General features: G+C 38.8%; 1 protein-coding gene across 5 annotated transcripts in view; it reads left to right on the top strand.

The window, feature by feature from the left end:
* Window positions 1–17658, top strand: part of ZNF280D (zinc finger protein 280D) — a 115075-nt gene that overhangs the window by 39753 nt on the left and 57664 nt on the right. For all 5 annotated transcript variants that reach the window (XM_079768472.1, XM_079768471.1, XM_079768470.1 and 2 more), the window contains 3 exons: window positions 7661–7778; window positions 15199–15369; window positions 15529–15638. In XM_079768472.1, coding sequence (XP_079624598.1) covers window positions 7661–7778; window positions 15199–15369; window positions 15529–15638 — 399 coding nt within the window. The remainder of the gene's footprint in view (window positions 1–7660; window positions 7779–15198; window positions 15370–15528; window positions 15639–17658) is intronic.

The raw sequence follows: 17658 nt of genomic DNA, 5'->3' as shown, positions 1-17658 counted from the left end.
AGATTGAAGCAAGAGACTTGAATGCTGATTTTGCCTTCCTCTTAACCATTGTCAAACCTCTCTGAGCCACACTTTCTTTATTTCTAAAATGAGACATTTACCCAGACTACTGACTCTCAATTTTGGCTTCTTAAGTTCCGTAGGCTATATTGAATGCTAAGATAGATGGAAAGCTACCCAAAATATAAAGATTATTTGCTATTAGTTGGAATCACATTAAGTCAGTAGTTTTCTAATGCTTATCGTAAGCTGTTTGGCATTTGGAGAATAGAAAACCAAAAATAGAATTTTAGTTATTTAATTCAGTTTGCTAGAGAAATCTTTCCAGCATTGGACTCAGACAGAAAAAAAATGAAGTGTGGGGTGGTATCTTTGGTGTTACAAAAGTTAGAAACTAAAACTTTCTAAATTATGGTGTTTTATTTATATGGGCATAGTTTTTAAATCAAAGCACCTCAATTGGTGTTTCCCAATCTTGGAGAGTATTTAAACAAGAGATTTTACCAATTGGTCTGGGTGGGTCCTCAAATTATGCATTTAAACAACTCTCCCAAGTGATTCTAATGTGCATTTAAAGTTAAGAATGACAGATGTATTCTGGAATGAATTGAGAATACACTTTAAGGGAATTTACTCTGAATTTTGGAAGCAACTGTTGTTAATAAATTATAGTTTTCCATTTTATGTCATGTTTTTGCATGTTTACTTTTTTATGGAATGTCTCTATACTTTAGCATCTCCTTTAGATAGCAGGGATCTATTATCACCTATAAAGTCAGTGTGATATAGCCTAAGGGCATAGGCTTTGTAATCAGATCTGGGTTCTAATTATAGCCCCAGCAATAAGAAGTTGGTGCTATATCAGGAACCTTACATAACTAGCCAGTCTATACATTTATAGAATGGTGTATAATATTTGGCCTTTATTAGTCAAGTACTTGATTTAATTCATACATTCACTGTGAATTGCAAGTACATTTGAAACATACATGTACTGTGTAGTGCAAGTATATTTAAAGTGCAAGTACATTTAAATTTGAAAGGTGACTAACTTGAAGCTCAGAAGTGACTTGCCCAAGGTTTCATAAATAAATGTGCAGGTTTTCTTAATCCCAGTCTAATGCCTTACTGTTGTATTTGATATCTTTCCAAACTATTTTATAAAATGTTAAAATACCCTGTTGCCGAATTATTTTAATCAGTTAATGTTGAATAACATGAACCTGGGCTCTGAAATTGTGGTAATTAACCAGAGTTGTCCCCTAAGAAAGTGTTATCAGTATTAACTTTATATTTCTTTTAAAGTACTATTTTGGAAAATGCAAGTCAATATTTTCCATTTTTTGAAGGGCAAATATTTGGAGAAAATATTTATCTTGAATTGAGATTGTGGTTGGTTACAATTAAGTCATATGACTGGCATTATTGATTTTTTAAATACTATATGGTAAAGCTCAAATGCAGCTATCTTCCTGTTAGGCCTCAAATACTAAGGGTGGTTTGGGTTACTTCAATACCTATTTCTATAACTTTTTCTAAAACAATAGCCTTCATTTATTTAGTCACAGATCTGCAATGTGTACAGGCTGTGATAAGAAAGACCCATTTCTTTCTCTTAATTAATTACTTTTGGGGTATAATTAACAATATATGAATTTTAGGTGTACAACATAAATATTTGATTATTTGTTTATAGTATATTGCAAAATGATATCCATAGTAAGTCTAGTTAACAACTATCACCATATGTATGGAGTTTTTTTAAATAAGAAATTTTAATATCTTAGCAACTTTCAAATATTCAGTATGTTATTATTGATATTTTGTTAATCCTCACCAGAGGATATTTTTTCCATTGATTTCTAGAGAGTAGAAAAGAAGAAGGAGGCCGGGAGAGAAATGTGGATGTGAGAGACAGATCAATTGGTTGCCTCTGGGAGGTGCCCCATCTAGGGCCGGGGAACAAACCTGCAACCGAGAAAGGTCCCCTTGAGTGTCAATCAAACCCGAGACCCGTCGGTGAGCAGCAGACGCTCTACCACTGAGCCACACTGGCCAGGGCTATTTTTAACTGTGGTTACAATGCTGTAAATTACATTGCTGTGACTTATTTTATGGGTGGAATTTTTTACCTTTGATTCCCTTCACCCATTTGTTTTCATAATTTAACAAATCCATGTCAATAGAAAAGTTGGTAGCAAAACAAAATTTTAAAAATGTAGTTATTCCTCAACTTATTAGCACAAAACAAACAAAACTTTTACATTTTTACTTTAAAATAATGTTTATTTTTGGGGGGAAAGTTTAGAAAGAGACAGATGTATTTTGAATATTTTCCTCCTCAGATAGTATAGATCTGTGGTCAGCAAACTGCGGCTCGCGAGCCACATGCGGCTCTTTGGCCCCTTGAGTGTGGCTCTTCCACAAAATACCCAGGGCCTGGGCGAGTCTATTTTGAAGAAGTGGCGTTATAAGTTTAAGTTTAAAAAATTTGGCTCTCAAAAGAAATTTCAATTGTTGTACTGTTGATATTTGGCTCTGTTGACTAATGAGTTTGCCGACCACTGGTATACAGTGTATCAAATCAGAGCCAAATGCTATATACAGACATGTATCCCTCTTTTTTCACTGAACATTCTACTTTGAATATTCTTTGGATTCTTCTAAAAAATATGATCTTAGTGGTTGCATGATAGTTTGTTCTTCAGTTTTTTTAACCATTCTGCCATTGTTGGACATATAGATTGCCATTGCCTTTATTTGCAAAAATTAAAAAGTAATGATAACATTTACTATTACTTTATTTGCATTTAAATTTCTTTGCTATTAAAATGTTATCATTACTTTTAAAATTTTAAATGTTTAATTGATTTCAAATGAATATTGGACTTACATGGAAAATAATACAAAGTTCCATAAAAAAGAAAAATTCCATATACCCCTAACCCAGTTTACCATAATACTAACATCTCTCTTATCATAATCAGTAGTCAACATTAACTAACTGCAGACCTTATTTGAATTTTACCAGTTTTTCCATTAATGTCATTTTTCATTCCCAGGATCCTATTCAGGATCATAGGTAGTTATAGCAATTAGTTATTTCTTCTTAGTCTTCTCATCATTTTCTGTAGTTACTGATTCTGTCCTTCATGACCTGGATAGTGTTTGTTTTAGATATTATCTTATTTATTTATTTATTTATTTATTGAAATGTATATTAACTAATAATTAACTTTATCACATATATTTTTAATTTAATTGTTTAAGGTATTACAAATAGTAGTACATATGTCTCCTTTTTTTTTCTCCATTGACCTCCCCCCGGCCTCCCTTTACCCCTCGGCACTTGCCCTCTCCCCCAAGTGTCTTGATATTATCATCTTTAAAACAATGCCAGTTCAGTACTTACAAGTTGCCATTGCCTTTATTTGTATTTATTTGACTAGTAAGTTGGAAAAAAATTTTTTGTTATGTATTGGTCATTTGTATTTTGCTTTTTTTAAAAAAAAATATTTTTTTATTGATTTCCAGAAAGAGGAAGGGAGAGGGAGAGAGAGATAGATACACCAGTGATGGGAGGGAATCATCCATCAGCTGCCTCCTGCACACCTCACACTGAAGATTGAGCCTGCAACCCAGGCATGTGCTCTGACTGGAAATGGAACCATGACCTTCTGGTTCAGAGGTTGATGCTCAGCCTCGGAGCCAAACCGGCCAGGCTGTATTTTGCTTTTGAAGTGTCTCAGTTTATGTCCTTTGCCCATTCTTAAAGTGACTTTTTCCTTTTAGTTTTTTTAAAAATTGATTTCAGAAAGGAAGGGAAAGAGATAGAGAGATAGAAACATCAATGATGAGAGAGAATCATTGATTGGCTGCCTCCTGCACACCCCCTACTGGGGGGAGGGATCTGGTCCACAACCCAGGCATGTGCCCTTGGCCAGAATCGAACCTGGGACCCTTTAGTCCATAGGCCGACACTCTATCCACTGAGCGAAACTGTCCAGGGCCCCTTTAAATTTTTAAGCATTGCTAATCTTAAAGCTTTTGCATGTTAGATGTTATGATGTATAGAATGATCAGAAGTCACAGAGTTTATTCTCCTCAATGATGATCTTTTATAAATAGCATTTGAATATATTGTGTGTATCAGTATATTTAATATATAATAGTATTGGAGTATACAGTATATCTCTAAATTATATAACCACACTTTTCATAATTAGTTATACTAAACATGTGTGTTAATGTAAATTTACACTGCCTTATACTTTACCACATGATTCATCTCATACTTTTTACTCTTCTTGAGATCATTCTGCTTACTGGGACCATCCTCATGGAAGGGCTGGAGCTTCCCTTGAGCCCTAAGGCCTCCAGCTGGCCTAGATCGTTCTTTTAAACAGCTTCCATTCTAAATCCTGCCTGCCAGTTTTTCTTATTTGTTCACCTTGCCGATCAGGCAGCTTTTGTCTTTACCCTGTGAGATGGGAGATTCCATGGCCCACCATAGGTTTCTGTGGTGGAAAGAGTGAAGAACCCATTCTTTCTCTTCCTGATCCTTGGCTTATACATTTTTTCCAACAAAGATGATTCTAAAACTCATACCATCTATACTAATAAAAGGGTAATATGCTAATTAGACTGGACATCCTTCTGGACATCCTTCTGAGGGCTGGTCCATCACCGCAGTCCCTTTTGCAGAGGCCGCGCGAGAAGGCAGAAGGGAAGAGGCTGGCACCATGGGAGAAGGGAGAAAGTGGCAGTTAGGGCGATCAGGCCAGGAGGGGAGAGCAGTTTGGCAGTTGGGGGGATCAGGCCAGGAGGGGAGAGCAGTTATGGGCGATCTGGCCAGCAGGGGAACAGTTAGGGGCATTAGGCAGGCAGGCAGGGGAGTGCTTTGGAGCCAGTGGTTCCGGATTGCGAGAGGGATGCAGGATTGGAGAGGGTGCAGGCTGGACTGAAAGGACCCTCACCTCCATGCACAAATTTTGTGCACCGGGCCTCTCGTTTAAAAATAAACGACTCACACATGCACGATACATATAAAGCTCTTGGATTGGATATTATTTAAATTCCCCATGAAATGATTTGTAATGGATCTATTATTGAAGCTACCTTTGGAAATAGTATATCTATAGATAATATTAAAAATATATCTAAATGGGCGATTCTTTGTCCTAAAAATGAGCATGTTCATAAAATAAAAGAAGAAATTTTGGATATACTCGATGTAGATTTTCACACCTATTTGCCTGATGATTCCATTGATTCAACATATGATGCGGAAAAGGAATTTTCCTATCACGTTTCTTAACAGTATTACTCCTTCGGGAATGCTGTGTCATAAATTAAAATTGAAAATTGGTGCAATCATCATGGTACTGAAAAATCTTAATAGTAAATGGTGTCTTTGTAATGGTACTAGATTTCTTATAAAAAAATTGCGACCTAACATAATTGAAGCGGAAGTATTAACAGGATCTGCGGAAGAAGAGGTTCTGATTCCAAGAATTGATTTACCCCATCTGACATTGGCCTCCCATTTAAATTAATTTGAAGACAGTTTACGTGATGCCAGCATTTGCAATGACTATTAATAAATCACAAGGACAAACTCTAGACAGAGTAGGAAGATTCCTACCTGAACTTGTTTTCGGAAATGGTCAGTTATACATTGCTTTCTCTCGAGTTCAAAGAGCATGGGATGTTAAAGTTAAAGTTGTAAATACTTCATCAGAAGAGAAATTAGTCAAGCATTCTGAAAGTGTTTTTACTCTTAATGTGGTATACAGGGAGATATTAAAATAAGTTTAATCAATTTATCAGCCATTGTTTTTATTAATTTTTTATATAATGTTTTTGTTTTTATATCATGTCTTTGTAATTGTTATATCATGTTGTTATTGTTTGTTTATTAATCAATTTATGTGTTATTTTATATACATTTTACTAATTTTCTTTCATCTCTGACACTTCTATTATAGAGAAAGGGCAAATAGCGATATTAAAATATTTCTTGTAACAAACTTTCTTTTTTTTAACATTTTCCAATAGACCCATTTATCAAATTATCACATTGCCACCTTATACTTACACAATGTTATATGTCACAGCTCAATTTGAAAGCTGGGAGAAAATAGAATATATCTGAAAGAGATACAGGAAAAGACTGTTGTGATTTGATAGAGAAAATGCTGCTCATTAGAGCAACACTCCTTAAGTGTATATAATGTAAGTCCCTATTGAGTCTTGCCCTTACCTTGTTCAAAGTGCTTCCTCTGCTTGGAGTTGCTTTCCCTGGCTATATAGATCTCCAACTTATATAATCCCAAGCATATTGCTAGATCCAATTTTAAAGTTATTTCAAGGAAGGTTTCTCTGGCAAGGTTCTTCTTAACAGCATGAGCTCTTTCCTCTAAAGTCAAACAGCATTTGGTCTGTATCTCCTTTTGGACACTATTCAATCTGACTTTGTCATAGAGAGTCACTATAACAATTGAACTTGAGGACTGTGGGTATAACTAATTCACTATTTTAGACCTTAAGTTTCTGAACATTGTTTTTAACACCCAAGATGCTCAATCTATTTTTTCCCTTTGGAATTAATTTACCTCTTTTAACGCCTGAAATAGTACTACTCTTGTTTCTTTAATGTCGTATCAAGAAGATAAGGCTTCAAGTTAATAAAACTGGCAGCATTTTGACTTGCTGAGAGATGGTATGTCTGTAATGCAATCCAAGGGTGTAAAATACATACAAAAATAGTTAACAATTTTAAAAAGGCACACTAAATATAAAATGAACACATATAACAAATAACTATGGATATAAAATGCTAAAACCATTGAAGTCCTTTCAATGTGCCCGAATCCATGCACCAGGCCACTAGTGTGATATAATCATGCCTAACCCTAATGGGTAATACTGCAGATTGATCCCCAGTTTGTTTGTCCTGATATTTTGTCGGGTGGGGGGGTGGTGGTTTATACAGGTGTAGAAGTTTTTAAATTCGTATTTACTTTTCCTTGCATTTACCCAAAGATTTTGCTAAGTTTTGTTACTTGCTTTTTTATGGGAATACTGAATTTTTAGGAGCTTTATAAAGTACAGTAATCTCATTGACTTAAAATGGGTTTATATATTTATTTTACCTTGAAAAAATTATGCTAGATGTCCTGACTGGTTTGGCTCAGTGGATAGAGCGTCGATTTGTGGACTGAAAGGTCCTGGGTTCGATTCTGGTCGAGGGCATGTGCCTTGGTTGTAGGCTTTATCCCCAGTAGGGGGTGTGCAGGAGGCAGCTGATCGATGTTTCTCTTTCATTGATGTTTCTAGCTCTCCATCCCTCTTCCTTCCTCTCTGTAAAAAGTCAATAAAAACATATTTAAAAAAAACTTATGCTAGAACTTGCCCCCTCGTTTTAATTAACTAGTCAGGAATAAGCCAACTCTCAGTTTGCTTTCAGCTTTAGAAGATGGTAATTTTGGCAGATGGTAATAATTACCTTTGTGTTTTATAAGTTATTAGTAATTGAGTCATCAAAGATGATTATTATAATAGTGCATGCAGTTAAATTTACTTTTATAAAAGTATGAAACAGGATAATTATAACTGTGTTGAATAAATGTAATACTCCTCCTTTGAAATATTTTAACAGGGTTACATAACAAACTCATCACGAGTTGCATCTAGTAATTCTACAGAGTTGCTGTTTGACTTGACCCAGGATACAGGATTATCACATTACCAAGGGGGACCGACACTTTCTATAACAGGTTGGTTTTAGCACTTTTCCAAAAAATTATAAAAAGAAACTTGGTGAATATGCATATGAAATAGACTTTCTGTTTGAAGTCTTTTTCTTCATGTTCAGTTTTTTATATAGTAAAGTAGAATGGTGCTAACCTTGCATGCCTTTCTTGGGTCATTTTAAATCTTATTTAATGATAGCATATTTTACTTCTTCCTTTTAATTAAGTAGGCTAATTGACTTTGAGATTGTTCTCACTTGCACTAAACATGCGCTGAAAATAATTTCCATAAGTTAGAGAAGTCCTCTGATAACCTGAATACTCTGTTAAAGGAAGTACTAATTACCTTCTATGATGATGAGTGTGAAAAAGTATGATTATAGTTAATGTTTTAATTAACTTAGTGTCTTTCTACTAACTTAATGATTGACATATGATAAATATGATTATAGAATGCTATTATAAAGTGGTTATAATAAATTTGTATATAGTTAGTATTCGTTAAATAGTCTTTGAAGGAGTAATGAAATACCCTTGAAGAAGAGTTAAAGTTCTTTGATTATATACTAACTAGGGGCCTGCTGCATGAAATTCCTACACTGGGTTGGGGGGGGGGGTTATCCCTCATTCCAGCCTGCCCCCTCTCACAGACTGGGAGCCCTCAGGGGATTTCCTAAGCTGCAGTCTAGCCTCCCTCTTTGGGAGGTGACCAGGCTGAACAGAGGAAGGCACCATCCCCATCACCCCACTTCTGCAGCCAGTGCAAGCCACCGCAACTGCCAAGGTGTTTTCATCAACACAGACTCCAGTCCCTTCACCATGAAAAAATGACAACTTTCTTTAGGCATTTTCAAGATGTGTCTTTCATAGGATATGACATTTCTTTCTTTCTTTTTTTTTTAATACTCACCTGAGGATATGTTTCAATTGATTTTTAGAGAGTGTTGAAGAGAGAGAGAGAGGGAGAGACAGAGAGAAACATCAGTGTGAGAGGGACACTTTGATTGCTTGCCTCCTACATGAGCCCTGACCTGGGCCCTGGCCAGGGAGGAGCCTGCAACCTAGGTACATGCCCTTGATAAGAATCGAACCTGGACCCTGCTGTTGGTAGGCTGAGGCTCTATCTACTGAGCCAAACCGGCTAGGGCAGGATATGATATTTCTTAGCCCCTCCAGCAGCGGACCTTCATTTTTTTCTCCAGGAGTATGGTGGAAAAACCGTAGATCACCTTCTTGGATTCTTATAACCCAAGTTACCAAGAATACTGCAAGTTTCTGTGTACAGGGAGCTTAGCCAATAAGCCGGTCAGAAAAGGTGTTTACGCTCAAACTGTTTTGGCTTAGTGGATAGAGCATCGGCCTGCAGACTGAAGGGTCCCAGGTTTGATTCCTGTTAAGGGCATGTACCTTGGTTGGGGGCACATCCCCAGTGGGAAGTGTGCAGGAGGCAGTTGATCTATGTTTCTCTCATCGATGTTTCTGACAGTCTACCCCTCTCCCCTCTTCTCTGTAAGAAATCAGTAAAATATATTTTTTTAAAAAAGAAAAGAAAAGCGGTTTCTTCTGCAGCCCATGCGCAGAGGATCCCCTGCATTGTGTCCACTGGGCTAGGGGCGTGTCCCTGGCTGCTGGGGGCACGCCCCCAAGCCTGGCGGCCCGGTGTTCACTGTGTCCGCTGGGCTGAGGTGCGTGGACCTGGGCTGCTTATTGCTTGCGTTTGGTGCTCCCTGCCGCTTGTCCTGGGACCCAGCCCAGTTGACGGCCCTGGCCACTCGTCCCGTGACCTGGGCTGCTTGGTGCTAGCTCCTGTAGGCCACTGGTGGCCAAGGGCGTTCTGGGATCCCAGCCACTCAGGGCCTATAGACTCGGAGTGGCCTGGGTCCCGCGCCCATGTGTGCAAATTAACCTTCCATCTGTGTCAGGTTACTTTGCATAGTCACTCCTGATTGGCTGGTGGGCGTCGTGGAGATACAGTCAATTTGCATCTTTCTCTTTTATTAGTGTAGATAACAAAAATCTTCATTAACGTATATAAAATAGTTTGCTATGAAAAAATTTTATATAATTGAAAATTACCTGTAATCAAAGCAGTTATGCTTTGTATATTAGCAATTTTGAAATATTTCAAATATTTAACTAAATAGAGATACACAAGGTTTTTGGGACTTCTTAAATTATTTTCTAACAAATCAATGTAGAAAATTTACCAAACTTCCCCCAATGTTTTAATAGTAATATTAGTGGCTAAAATGCTTTTCTATTTAGATAACAGTTATTTGATACTCACTTCTTTGGGTGTCACTTACTTGTGATACTTGTAGAAATCTAGTTTTTAAAATAGGTAGGAACCAGCTTTGGCCCGATACAGTTAGTTAGAGCTTTGTCCCAATATGCCAAGATTGCAGGTTGGATCCCCTGAATGGGCACATACAAGAATCAACCAATTTATCTATAAATAAATGGAACAACAAACCTCTCTCTCTCCCTCTCTCCTTCCTGTCACTCTCTTTTCCCTCTCTCTCTCCCTCCCTCTCCCCTTTTATCCCCCCCCCCCTTCCTCTCTCAAGTCAATCCATAAAAATAAAAAATAGGTAGGAACCAAAAGGAACATGGAAAAAAAAATAGTTGTTTTAAATCGAGTTTTATAAAACACATGGACTTTATTCATAGGAAAGGTCTGAATTCTTGAAACTTCTTGCAGTAAAGACAGTGGCACTTAATCTTTAAGTTTCCTACTGAAGAAAGATTTCAGCCTGAGCAGTAAGTAGGATGATTTAGAAATGTTAGTCTTGAGATTTTTGTAGTCTTTATCAAGTCTTTACACTTTAGTTTTCTCATGTTATTAAAATGGAACTTTTATTTTTCTTATTTAGTGCATTCTGTAGACATGGAATCAGCCATTTGGAGATAAATTTTTAATTCTTTCTCTATTTTACTCGGAGCTTTTTGAAGTACAAATAAGATAAAATGTGAAAATGCATTATGAGCTTTAAAGGACTTGACAACAAATAGTTGCTGTGAATGACAATATGTACTGTGTGTTCAGTAGCATGATTAACTGACCACTGTTAGGTGATCACGAATGCTGGAGATTAGATTTGAACTTGATCTTGAATGAGAATAGGATTTTTACTGGCAGAGAAAGGGCTGTTGAGTATAGGAAACAATATAAACCAAAGACAACAGAGATAAATAAGTTAAATGGTCTGAATTTAAAACTCTTAAATGCAGAGGGATTTTATTTCTTATGTTAAAAATATTTTTGAAGTAAAACAGTTTTATTTCTATTGTTCAGCCTGTTATATAATCAGGTGCTTAATCCAAAATACCAGTATTCATTGGCTTTTCAAGTAACCTGAGCATCTTATGAGAATGCTACTGTGATTACAAAATCTTTCCCAGGTCCCCATAGTATAGCCATTAGTAATTATGTGCTTTGAAGATGGAAAAAAAATCATTTTTATGTTATCTCAAAGGATGAAACAGAGGAGCCAATTAATATAATGGCTTATTTTTCTGACATGTTTCCCCTTATTAAAAAGCAGATAGGTGAATCTATTAGAATAATTTTTTTCTTCTAAAGATCTGAAATATTTTTTAGTAATGATTATATCTATTATTTATTACTGAATGGTTTCTGTGTGACAGCTATTGTGTTGGGTGCTTTAAATGCTCTATCTTATTTTATCTTAAAACAGCTTTGTAAAACAAGGTATAATAACAAAAGAGGAAACTGAGGCTCAGAGAAGTTAATTAAATAAGGCAAGAATACATATAGCTAGTCAGTGACAGAGCCTGGAATATTTATTTTTTTATTTCCAATTGTAAATCATTATTTTTCAATTATAGTTGACATATATTAGTTTCAGGTGTACACCCCAGTGATTAGACATTACATAACTTACTAAGTGATCATCCCAATAAATCTCGCACCCATCTAACACCATGCATACTTCTTAGAATATTGGATATATTCCCTATGCTGTACTTTATGTCCTCACGTCTATTCTGTAATAACTAATGTGTACTTTTCAATCCTTTCACCTTTTTCACCCTTACCCCCAACCCCACGATGCTCTGGCAGTCGTCAAAATGTTCTCTGTATCTGTTCTGCTTGTTCGTTTATCTTGTTTTTTTTAGAGTCAATTATTGATAGATTTGTACTTATTGCCACTTTATTGTTCATATTTTTTATATATATATATTTTTTCTTCCTAAACAAGACCCAAACATTTCATATAGTACTAGTTTAATGGTGCTGAACTCCTTTAGCTTTTTATTGCCTGGGAAGTTCTTTATCTGTCATTTTATTCTAAACTAGGGGCTCAGTGCACGAATTCGTGCACTTTGAAAGGAACTGTAGGCTGCGAGGCTGTGGTGGGCACAGGGGTGGGTCTTGGCCCATCCTCTGCACTCCCTCCTGTCCCCTCCCGCCACAGTCCCCAGTCTCCTCTGTGCTGGCAGCTCCGCTTCCATTGCTGCCGCTCCCATGCGCTGACAGCTCTGGACCCACTTGCACCCACTGATGGCGTGGAGCGATTGAGGCCAGCACCAGCAGCGGGTGCAAGCAGGGCTGGGGGCTGCTCTGGTGCTGTCAGTGAGTGCGAGAGGTGGCTGCTGGCCCCAATCACCCCTCAGGAGCAGGGGTAGGTGGAGAAGCCCTGAGGGGCAATTGGGGCAGCAGCAGCCATTCACACCCGCTGAAGGCACCAAACGATTGAGGCCAGCCCTGGATGCAGGTGCGAGCAGCAGCTCTGGTAGTGGGTGCAAGCGGGGCCGCTGTCGGCAGCAGGTGCGAGCGCCAAGTGGGACCATGACACGCGTGAGTAAAGAATTTTCGGTAACCACCAGAGGCTTGCCCCAATAATAGTGACTGGTGCCCCGCCTTGGTCTGGCGCTCCTGCTCACCTGCTCCACCATCCTTCAGTGGCCAACACCTGCCATGTTCCATGCTCTGCTGCCTGCTGCCGACACCCGCTGTGTTCTTTGCATGCCCCCTGGTGGTCAGCGCTCATCATAGTGACCAGTTGTTTGGATGTTCCGCCATTCACTCTATTTTCATATTAGCCTTTTATTATATAGAACTAGAGGCCTGGTGCATGAAAATTCATGCACTGGAGTGGGGAGTCCCTCAGCCCGGCCTGCACCCTCTCACAGTCCGGGAGCCCTCATGGGGGGAAGCGACCTGGTGATCAGGGGAAGACGACGCCCCATCACACCTCTGCTACTGCCACTGCTGGCAGTGCAAGCCTCAAACAGCCCTGGGCAGCTGGGCAGCCGCCATTCGAGGCTTGCCTGTGCCTCGGGCCAGCCCTGGGCAGCTGGGCAGTCACCATCCGAGGCTTGCCTGCTCCTCAGGCCGGCCCTGGGGGGCTGGGGGCTGAGGGGACTGGGGAACTCTGGAGGCAGGTGTGCGGAGCAGCCGGGCCCGGGCCTGGTCTTGCCTTATGTCTGCCGCCCCGGTGGGGCTGAGGGGATTGGGCGCCTCCATCTTGTGGTTGTGGGTGCTGCCATCTTTGAGGGTGTGGCAGTCAATTATCATATTTTCTCTTTATTAGGTAGGACTAGAGGCCCAGTGCACGGATTTCTGCCCCAGTGGGGTCCCTCGGCCTGGCCTGCACCCTCTCGCAATCTGGGACCCCTTGGGGGATGTTGGACTGCCAGTTTTGGCCCGATTCCCACAGGCTAGGCTGAGGGACCCCACCGCTGCACGAATCCATGCACTGGGCCTCTAGTATGCATATAAGATCTTTGTTAATCTCTTCCCACCCTCCCCCTTCCCTCTGAAATTCATCAGTCTGTTTCATGTTTCCATGCCTGGTGTTGAGTGTCTGCCCCTTGGTGATCATTGCGTGTTATGCTACCGGTCAAACGGTTGAAAGGTCACTTAGGCTTTTATATATATAGACTTGTGGTCCAGTACATGAAATTCGTGCACATTAACAGGGAATTAATTAGAGCAAGTATTTTAATATTGCTATTTGCCCTTTATAATAGAAGTGTCAACGATGAAAGAAAATTAGTAAAATATATATGAAAATCTCCCTCCTATCAGATTCTGAGGGATGCTTTGGGACCCAGAGTTGAGTTCCTGCCCACCCATGTACGCCTTGAAATCACACGAGACCGAGACCCGGCTGGCCCCATCCCCATCAAGCCCCGCTGGGTGGGGGTTGCAGCCTCAGGTCGCGCAGCCTCAGGTCCCCTATCAAGCCCCACTGGGCAGGGGTTGTAGCTTCAGGTGTCCTGTCAAGCCCCGCCAAGTGGGGTGGGGGGTGCGGCCTCAGGTCCCCCGGCGCTGGGGCGAGGGGTCATGGCCTCAGGTCCCCCGATGTGAGGGTGTGACAACCATTTGCATATTAGCTCTTTATTATATAGGATGATAGCTTTGCTTTTCCTCACTTTGAATATTTCTTGACAATCCCTTCTGGCCTGCAAAGTTTCTGTTGATAAATGAACTGACAGTCTTATGGGAGCAAGGCTGGGATATTTCTGATATATTTACTTTATTTATTCTACTTTTAGTGTATAGTTGGGAGCATTAAAATATAATGTGCAGGTTTCGAATTCTTATTACCAAGAACAGTTGTATGTTATTTTCAGAACTTTTACCTGGCCTAAATTTTCTCATTTTTCTTGATAATGCTCGGAATAAGACTAATAGCTCTTAGATTTAAGGTGATGGTTTTTAAACTAAAATTCTTTTTAGAAATGAAATCTTTGTACAAACATAATTTTATGTAACAGTCTTATAAAAAATAAAAGGTCAGTTTCTCAGTCAGACATGTATAATTGTCCCTAAGAGGAGCCCATGAAGCTCTGGGAACATAACTTCAAAACTTAACTCCTTTCATTATGAGTCCGTTTGTATGAATGAATGAATTATTGGCACTCAAGAGAAGTTGATTTCACTTTGGAATAAATGAATAATATAATTTGAAACCATGAATAGACTACTTCTTTGTTAGATGGGAAAAGAACTTTTCATTAAACATGGGAAAAGAACTTTTCAGTTGTTAAATCAAAAGTTTGTAAAGAGTCTCTAAATGTTCAGAATAAAAGAAAAAATTTTTTAAACAAACTTTAATGTCCTTACCCATTTAAAGATAATTCATTTGTAAGAACATAATTGGGAATATTCTCTGTGCTTTAATTTTAATTTTTTTTGGATATATTTTGGTCTGACTTCTTTCAGCATAGCTGTTTATATATGTATTCAAAGTAATATTTTCTTGCATAGAAATATTATTTTATGAATTGAGTATATATAGATGTTTGCATAATTTTCCTGACTTAATCACATCAGTTTCTATAATTTATTGTCATTTTTAATATAATAATTCAGTTATAATACCTTACTTTAGTTCTAAAGTATTTTTATTTAATTATAAGCAATATTCTAAAGTGTTTAAAAATATTTTTTCCACTGTTTAAATTATTGTAGGTGTGAATGAAAGTTCGTTATTACCAAAACGTCCTTGTACTTCTGAAGTAATCAGTGTTAATCCAAAAAAGTCTAAGCCCAGTGAAAGTGTTTCTGGAGCAAATTCTTCAGCTGTATTTCCTTCAGCTAAGTCTCTTTCAGTGACATCTCCCCAGGCTATGTCATCAAAAGGTAAATATGAAAAAAAAAAAAGGTAAATATGAAATGTGGCATATAAGAAAGACATATATACATACAATTTAGAAATTATAGTAAATTTACAAACTATTAGTGGTTATTTAAGGTTAAAAAGTGATAAATCTTGAACCATACATTTTGACTTTATTTTAGGTACAAATAACTCATCAACTCAATCTAAAAATGGAACACCTTTTCCAAGAGCTTGTCCAAAGTGCAATATTCATTTCAATCTTTTGGATCCTTTGAAAAATCACATGAAGGTAAAACTTTTCAAAGTTTGATTTTAAAAAGGTTTGCAAATCCCTAAAAATATTGATTGATTTATAGTAATTAATGGTTCAGCTGTTTAGATAAGAAATTTCCTATTGATATTTCCATATAACAGGTAAAAATTTATATGAATAATCATTATTTTCATAGAAGATTTTAAAATTCCTTCTTAATCATTAAATTTAAAAAATTAAGTTCATATACATCATAATGTACTAGAGGCCCGGTGCACAAAATCTTGCTCTCGGGGGTTTCTCAGCCCATCCTGTGCCCTCTCGCAGTCAGTGAGCCCAGGGGGGATGTCTGACTGATGGGTAGCAGGCCTAAACCATCAGTCGGACATCCCTACTAGCATTGCCACGGAGACAGGGGAGGCTCCCGCCACTGGCACTGTACTTGCCAGCTGTGAGCCTGACTTGAGGCTGAGAAGCGCTCCCCTTGTGGGAGTGCACTGACCACCAGGGGGCAGCTCCTGCATTGAGCGACTGCTCCCTGGTGGTCAGTGCACATCATAGTGACTGGTTGTTCTGCCGTTCGGTCAATTTGCATATTAACCTTTTATTATATAGAACTAGAGGCCTGGTGCACAAAATTCGTGCACAGTGGGGTGGGTCCCCTCAACCCAGTCTGCACCCTCTCCAATCTAGGACCCGTTGGGGGTATTTCAGACTGCTTGTTTTGGCCCGATCCTGAGGACATCCCTCACAATCCTGAACCGCTGGCTCATAATTGCTTGTCTGCCTGCCTGATCACCCCTAACTGACTCCGCTGCTGGCCAGGTCGTCCCCAACTGCCCTCTCCCTGTCACTCTGGTTGCTCCTAACTGCACCCCCTGCCAGCCTAGTTGCCCCTCACTGCCCCTCCTGCCAGCCTAATGTCCCCCATCTGCCCCCCCCCCCCACTGTCGGCCTGGTCGCTCCTAACTGCCCCCCCCCCCCCAGCCAGCTTGGTTGCCCCCAACTGCCCTCCTCTGCTGGCCTGGTCACACCTAAGTGCCCCCTCCTGCCATCGGGTTGCTCCCAACTGCCCCCATCCCCCTGCCATGTTGGTCGCCCCACACAGCCTGCTGTCCAGTTATTTGGTCGTCCCTCACCCCCCTGCCAGCCTGGTCGCCCCACACAGCCTGCTGTCCAGTAGTTTGATTGTCCCTCACTAACCCCCCTGCTGGCCTGGTTTCCCCATGTAGCCTGCTTGTTCAGTCGTTTGGTCATCCCTCACTAACCCCCCTGCTGGCCTGGTCCTACACAGCCATCTTGTGAGGGCATGAAGGTCAATTTGTATATTACCTCTTTATTATATACGATGCTTATTGTATTCTAATTTTAAATAAAAATGCGTTAATCAGATTATTTTATTTACTAGACTATGCCATGCTTCAAACATTAAAAAGCTGACATTTTTTTTTATGTTAAACATTTTGTATAACTTAACAGTTTCTTCAGTTAATTTTGTGTCCATCCATGCTAGTATGTACATGTCACAATCAAAATCAGAGTTTTACGTTTAATTTTCACTCAAACATAAAATTCAAATGGTGGAGCATTTCATATAAAATAAATGTTTTAACTCAATCCAGAATATTGTTTGTGTAATTATTACAAAACAATTTGAGCTATTATTGGTACAGGAAGCTCTTAAAATTAGATTTAAAAATTCTGCAAAGTACAAATGAAATATAAGATTTAGATAACACTTCACTTAAAATATTTTATTACATTTTATAGTATTCTGCTCTGTCTTTGTAAAGATAGCCTGTATTCTTCTTGCATGCCCAGTATAAATGTCAGGAAGGAGTAAAAGGAAAGAAAAGGCAGTGTAGATTATGTGAAGAAAAGGAAGGAGAAGGGTGCAATGGTAAAGAAATAACTAAGAAAAAGTTCTTTTTCACTATTTCAGAGATTTACAAATTTTTATTGAAATTTGTTTTACAAAACAAGTAGAAAAAGGTAATATATTTGGAATAGTAAATACAATATATTCATGTACAAAACTATTTTGACTGTCAGTACT

The sequence above is a fragment of the Cnephaeus nilssonii genome (genome assembly GCF_951640355.1).
Source record: "Cnephaeus nilssonii genome assembly, chromosome: 4".
NCBI classification, from domain to species: domain Eukaryota; kingdom Metazoa; phylum Chordata; class Mammalia; order Chiroptera; family Vespertilionidae; genus Cnephaeus; species Cnephaeus nilssonii.
Note: the sequence above shows the minus strand (reverse complement) of the source record. Positions and strands in the feature narration are given on the sequence as shown.